Source organism: Octodon degus, unplaced genomic scaffold, assembly GCF_000260255.1.
Source record: "Octodon degus isolate 3935 unplaced genomic scaffold, OctDeg1.0 scaffold00131, whole genome shotgun sequence".
Taxonomy (NCBI): Eukaryota; Metazoa; Chordata; class Mammalia; order Rodentia; family Octodontidae; genus Octodon; species Octodon degus.
The window spans coordinates 5,110,272-5,117,178 of NW_004524707.1; the positions used below are offsets into that span (position 1 = coordinate 5,110,272).

Sequence of the window (6,907 nt, forward strand, 5' to 3'; positions counted from 1 at the left end):
AAAAAAAAAAAAAAAAAAAAAAAAAAAAAAAAAAAAAAAAAAAAAAACAAAGGAAAGTATGGCGATTTTCCATAAATTAAATCAACTTTAAAAGCCAGGCACATTTGGAGTTACAGACTTCTAACACTGTTACAAGAAAGAAATTTAAAAGCTGATAAAATCTGGAAAAACAATTATATGTACAATATGATGGGGTAGACAGGAGGAGGAGAGAAGTAAGGCATTTGTCCTCACTGGGTCGGCAGGGCAGGAGGCAGTTGCATGTTGGGCGTGGGCTGCATGGGCTGCCAGCTTTCCTGAGTTTGGAGGATGCGGTACAGCTGTTTCAGCTGAGTGACAATGTTATCCTTGATGTCTGGAGTCGAGATCTGCAGGCGGACACTGCCACTGTCAAAGGAGCGTGCGAAATCACCAGAAAACATCTCAAAGATCATCCGAGCCACCACAGGAACAACCTGCTCATGACACAGCCCATCAGTATCCATGGAGGAAAAAGTAGTTTTAAATAGCAGGAGAGACCCAAGATGGAAAGAACCAATAGGTCCCGGAGAAAGCCCCACTGTAATATCTACATACATCATCCTATCTCTAGAACATCGTGCCTGTGTTCACTCAGGAAGTTGGTTCAACTCAATGTAAAGAATCTAGATATAACGTCATACCACATGCCTAAATAAATGACTGCTCACTTGTCAAGACTTTTAGCCAGTTGTCACTTTTGCTTGCTTCCGTACACAACTCTGAGTCAACCCCTTGCTGCATTTCCTAGAATAAGATTACATTCTTAAAAACAACTCAAATGTTTTTTGTTTTTTGTTTTTTGTTTTTTCAAAACCGGGGATTGAACTCAGGCCCTTGAGCTTGCCAGGGAAGCGCTTAATCTACTGAGCCATCTCCCTGGCCCCTCAAATAGTTTTTCTAAGAAACACTGGAAAGAGTTATAGATCTTTTAAAGTTTAAATAAGACTCTAAAGTTGATAAGAGAGTGCAAGTCACTACTGCATCAGCCATCCATGTTAAAGATCTCACATTCTCTAGCTTGGTCCTACTGTACAAAACTTGAGCCTGTTGCCCCATCTGATAGGATTGAAATTCACACAGACTGATGGATGCTCAGTCTGAGGACTCAACCAAGGGCTAAAGCACTGACCAAAAGAAAAAGTTATTAACATGTCTTCAATCCTCACCTGAACCAAAATAAGCTTCCTTTCCAAGGGCTTCCCATCTGGCCATTCTTCCCCAAAGCATAAGTAGATCTCAAATGGTGGCTGCTTCTCTATCTGTCCTTTCTGGTGGGCAATGAGGTCTGCAGAGTAGAAGAGTACATTTGATACCATGGGTCATTCCATATCCATTTGGTAAATACTGTCTTACATACTGCTCAATACAATAGTCATGTGTGTCTCTCAATTTTAAATCAATTAAAATTCAATAATTACTTGGTTAGATCAGTCACACCTGCTCAATAGCCATATGTGGCTGGCTACTAGCTACCATGCTGAATAGCATTCATATAGAGCATATCCATCATTTCTGGAAAATAAGATTGTTCTAAACTTGGAATTCAAGCCACACTGTAGAATCCAAATCTCAGTGCTCTCCCTAAAATTGTCTGCTTGAATTCTCCTATTCAGATATCTCCAAGGAGAAAAGGTACATGCATTGCCAAATAATGACAGTAACTCCAGTTAAAGATAAGCTGATAACGTATGGGGGTCATTATAAGACTTATGCTTTTCTGCCACTGAAGAACTGACAACCAACAAAATAGCTTCTCCTTTCTTTACTTCCTAGGTCACTTTCATTTTTTAGAACCAAAGTCCTCATCTCCCTTGACCTCCAAAAGAAATTTTGTGGTCAAAGTTTTTGCTGAGTCAGGAAAGGAAGGACAGGCAAGAGGGGAACAGAGGAAGATCAACTTCCAGAAAGCAATTCTATCATCAATCGTATAAAAGACTCACCACTCAGGAATGTTTCCAGACAAAAGAGCTTGACCTTCTTTTGTCTCTCAATCAGGTTGGGAGCAACAAGTGATGGGGCACATGGCCCAGACCAGTACACCTTGCACTGGCACAGCCTGATGGCATAAATGGCGTGGCCGCTGACCTCCAGGATCAGTCCTCTGTCCATGACGTCCAGTAGCTTGCTGGTAAAGAGCTTCTGCTTTTCATTGGTGATATGCTCTGGCCCTGGAAATTTGACCTGCTCCAGGCTGACAGGACCAAAGAGCTCCTCCTGGTCAGGCATAGGACCCAGGTCCCCGTAGAAGAGCCGGCAGCCCTGGGGGTTGCTCACAGTCATGGTTTGCCCACACTCCTTCCCACGGTACTGAAACTTGATGTCCAGGTCAGTCACTACAAGGCAAGAGATTACAGTGAGAATCCTGTCCATCCCTAAGATTCATGCTAGTCCCTCAAGATTAAGCCACCTTTCACTGGGCACTCAGCCTCTGCCATAGTTATCCTTCCTGCAATAAAAGGAGGCATTAATGTATGCCAGAAATTCACCCAAAAGGCTACCTGGAAGCAAAGGCTAAGACCCTTCAATACCATTTCTATTGTATCCTCAGGGCTAAAATTTCACCAAGCAAAGACCCGTACCATACTGACTGACTCTCTGTCAACAGGCATTAGAAGGAGCTAGACACTAAAGTAACTAGTTTGCATCTCACTTTTGGTTGTTATTTTAAGGAACCAGAAGAACGAGAATCACAAAGCCATCTTTCTGAAAGTCACAGCATATATATTCCATCAGTACAGTGGGTATAGCATGTGAAGACAACCAGGGCAATGACATGGACATTTCATTAAGATAACTGTGTGCCAGGTTCAACAAGAGCCCCTAGCACTCCTCAAAATCAAAAGCCTCCTTATCCAAGTCTGCAGACTTCAACCTCCCTGTCCTGAAACTGGCCCTGTCACTAATCCTCTAGCCAGACTCTGACCCAGGCCTCCTGCCTACTAAGGGTTGAATAGCATGGAATCCTAACCAATCAGAGCATCCCCTGGACAAACACATCATACAGGCGATGTTGTTTTACTCCCTGTGACTCATCCAACAGTCAGGAAGCAGGCACAGAGGGAACTGGGGGCAGGTCGCTCTTCTATACATAGCACGGTAATAGAAGCGGCACAACAGGAAAGGCACTGGAACAGGAAATGAGGCCCAGCCAGGACGATCAAGGCACACTTACTTGGGAGAGAGCTGATCCACAGCTCTGGAGAGCTATAGAAGGGCTGGATGGGTGCCTGGGGCACTTCCATCTCTAGAGGTTCTGTTTTGGGCCACACTGCTTCAGGGCTGCAGTTACCCACACTGCAGTTGCCCACACTGGGCGGTGCCATAGGAGAACCTAGAACATAAGCACGAGGGTGAGCACACAGAGCCTCAGATGCTTGTGTCCATCTGAGGCTCCAGGGACGAGCAAGGTCAGCAGTCGAGAGTCAAACACAGAAATGTGACCCCACAAAATCGCTCAACGACCCCCATCATTCCCACTGGTTTCCCTGCTTGTTTCTCAATCATATTATTTCATTTATAAGATCATAGTTCTCAAACCCTGTTTGCTAAAGATGAGCACAGAGACAGGTGAGCTGTCTCTCAGAGTTACATCAGGAAGCCATGAGGGAGAGATGCTTCACTATGAAAACTGGCTCCAGCAACTGATAGGAACTGGTTGCCTTCATGAAGTGAGCTCCACCGAATTAACTAGTTAGCTCAAGTAAGTATGAATGTATAGACATCTATTAAAACAACTGTTATTTGAGTCATTTGGAGAGAAATGGGTGTACCTTGAGACTATAATGTCAAGTGAAATAAATCAGACACCAGCTTAAAAATCTCATGGTTTCTTTCATAGGAAAAGTCTGAAGTATAGATAAGTTCAGGAGTGAAATAAAAGATAAAAGGGAGCAGGGTGATAGGTCTTTTGCAAAAGGGAAGGGATGGAAGAGGCAGAAGAGAAGGGAGAAGGGGAGGAAAGAAGTAAGATGTGTTATACATGCATACCAGCTCCACAATGAATGTCACCATTACAGACTGCAAGCATGGGCTAAGGACAATGTATATACGGTGCTGCACGTGGTGGCACAGCCTGTAGTCCCAGCACTCAGGAGGCTGAGGCAGGAGGATTGCTGAAGTTCAAGACCAGCCTGGGCCACAAGGAGCTCAAGGCCAGCCTGAATTGCATAGCAAGACCCTGTCTCAAAAAAGAAAAAATATATAAAAAGTAAAAGTAGCACTTCCCTGCAAAAACAAATAAATAATGTGAAAATGCGAGTGGCACTTTGGACCTTGGTCGCCCTTCTGATTTATGATGAGACTAGACCAGACTTCTAAGGCTTCACATAGATCTCAACATTGCAGGACCTTGAGTGTTATATTTGCTATTTTTCTGATCATTCTTGAAATTCATCTTCCTAAAAATTATTGATGTATTTTGTGAGAAATCTGCTGACTGCACTGAGCTTGGTAGTGGTGGCTGGGAGACACAAAAACATATATCCCAGTAGCACAAATAAAATTTTCTGGCCTATACGCCCAGCACTTGGATTACCACAGGTTTGAGGTCAGCCTAAACTACATAGCAAGACCCTGCTTCAGGAAAAAAAAATAAAGACAAGTTGTTTTTTTTTTTTCCTGTGTTGCAGTCTTTCTTGCAGTTATACAACAATGTAAACTGGGTGTGGTGACACACACCTGTAATCCCAGCACTTGGAGGGAAGGAACAGGAAGATCACTGTGAGTCTGAGGCCAGCCTGCACTGCATAGTGAGTTGAACACCAGTTTGAACTACATAGTAAGACCTTGTCTCAAGAAAAAACCAAAAATACGTAACAGGTAATTACAAATATTCATTAAAAGTAATACAATTATAAGAATAATTTATAAATCATTAAAAATACATTTATATACATAAAACATCTGGAAGGTACTAAAGAACCTAAGAAGATCTGTCTCCAGGGAAAGAACTGGAAGATTCAGAGACAGGAAGACAAGAAAACCTTACTTTCTTTGTTTCTTTGCTTCTTTGTTTCTTTCTTTCTTTCTTTTTTTTTTTTTTTTTTTTTTTTTTTTTTTTTTTTTTTTTTTTTTTGGGACAGGGTTTTACTGTGTAGCTCAGGCTGGCTTTTAACTCACTGTGTATCCCAGGCTGGCCTCGAACTTGTGAGAATCCTCCTGCCTCAGCCTCCAAAGTGCTGGGTTTATAGGTGTGCATCACCATGCCTAGCCCATTATGTTTTGTTTGTTTGTTTTGTCTTTTTGAGACAGGGGCTCATTGCGCAGTTCAGGATGGCCCTGAGCTCACTTTGTAGGCCAGGCTAGTCTAGAACTCACAATGATCTTCCTGTCTCAGCCTCCTGAGTGCTGGCCTTACAGGTATGTAACACCATGCCCAGCACCCCATTACTCCATGTCAAAGTATTATTCATTTGAAAGTATTCAATTAAAGTGTCTCTAATGAAAAATGGTGAAAATCCTAATCCTGTTTCCCTGTTCCTAAATTCACTTGCTCCAGAGTCTACAGATCTCCCCTCCTAGTCTCATCTCTCAGCTATCTAATCTTCAATATTTCTTTTTCTTTCTCCCCAATGTATCTGAAATCACCAAAGTTTATGTTTTGCTGACCCTTTGGGTTTAAGCCCACTTAAGCCTTATATCCATTTTACACTTTTTTTTTTGTTTTGTTTTGTATTTTAGAACAGGGTCTTCAGGGTCTTACTACATAGATAGGACTTGTAGTGATCCGCCTGTGTTCAGCCTCCCAAGAGCTAGGATTACAGCGCTGGCCACCACACCCAGTCTCAGTCGCTGTCTCAGCATGCCCCCGGGAAGGGCCGCATAAGCAGGAGCTTTCATCCCTGAGCTATTTGGCTTTTCTTCCCTGAGCTTACACTTTTGTTTTTAACATACACCCCACAACTTTCCACAAAAGATCCAAGGCAGCCCAAAACATAAGGACACACATTACCTGTAACAAAATAGGAACAGATACAGGAAAGGAGGATGTCTTGGAAATAACTGCATCCTTTCAAGGGGTGAGAATAGTAAAGTAAATCAGCCAAGAATTTGGGAAAGGACCTCACATTTCCAGATATGCAACTCTTTAAAATGTCACTAAATGGGATACAGCATGTGGCAATATTGACCTAGAAGATTTACATGAAAATTTTCTCTACCCAGTACTTGGTTGCAAAGATGTAAATGGCAGGATAAAGACTGCCAGTGAGCACACAATAAGGGCAATTTCCTGATGCCTCTCCTATGAGAGGGTTCCCCAAATCCTAAAGAAAGCATCCTGATATACAGGGGTTTCTAAGTGGCACAAGTTATCTCATAGAACCCATAATTCCCACATGATACCAAAAAGAAGAGAAAGGCTGCTGCCCTGAAGGCAGGTCATTTGAATGATATCTCAGCAACAGGTGATGTGAAGACTGTGCACAAAAGCAATTCAACTTGGATTTGAATATTCATCAGAAAATGCAGCAGGAAACCAGGTACCTGCTGCCACACCATGGCCTTCTAACCTCTCAGCTCATCCTTCCTGGGAAGCTGAAGCCAGAGGTCCATAAACGTTTTTTTGTAGATAAATGCTATCATAGCCTAGCATTAGTGGCCATAGAAATCACAAGTTTCTCATGATACAGTAGAGTGGTCCCTGTTAAAGAAGCACATGGAATTTATAGCAAGGGAAGTACTGGAAGTTAGCCTACCATTCACAAGACAACATGCACACTGAATGGAAACTGGCAGAATTTAATATATGAATGACTTGAAGTGAATTAATTCCACTTTTTAAAACTAGACCTTCTCAGCCAGGCATGGCGATATATGCCTGTAATCCCAGCATCTGGGAGGCAGAGGCAGGAAGATTGCTGTAAGCTTGAGGCCAGCTTGGGCTAAG

General features: G+C 42.6%; 1 protein-coding gene across 1 annotated transcript in view; it reads right to left on the reverse strand.

Moving 5' to 3' along the window:
- Window positions 1–31: 31 nt before the first annotated feature.
- The window catches only part of Irf6 (interferon regulatory factor 6), a 16,202-nt gene continuing 9,326 nt past the window's right edge, over window positions 32–6,907 (reverse strand). The window contains exons 3-6 of the mRNA XM_023701185.1: window positions 3,194–3,443; window positions 1,962–2,354; window positions 1,188–1,306; window positions 32–455 (exon numbers count right to left, since the gene is read on the reverse strand). Of these exons, the coding sequence (XP_023556953.1) occupies window positions 231–455; window positions 1,188–1,306; window positions 1,962–2,354; window positions 3,194–3,443 (987 nt within the window). The 3' untranslated portion in view covers window positions 32–230. The remainder of the gene's footprint in view (window positions 456–1,187; window positions 1,307–1,961; window positions 2,355–3,193; window positions 3,444–6,907) is intronic.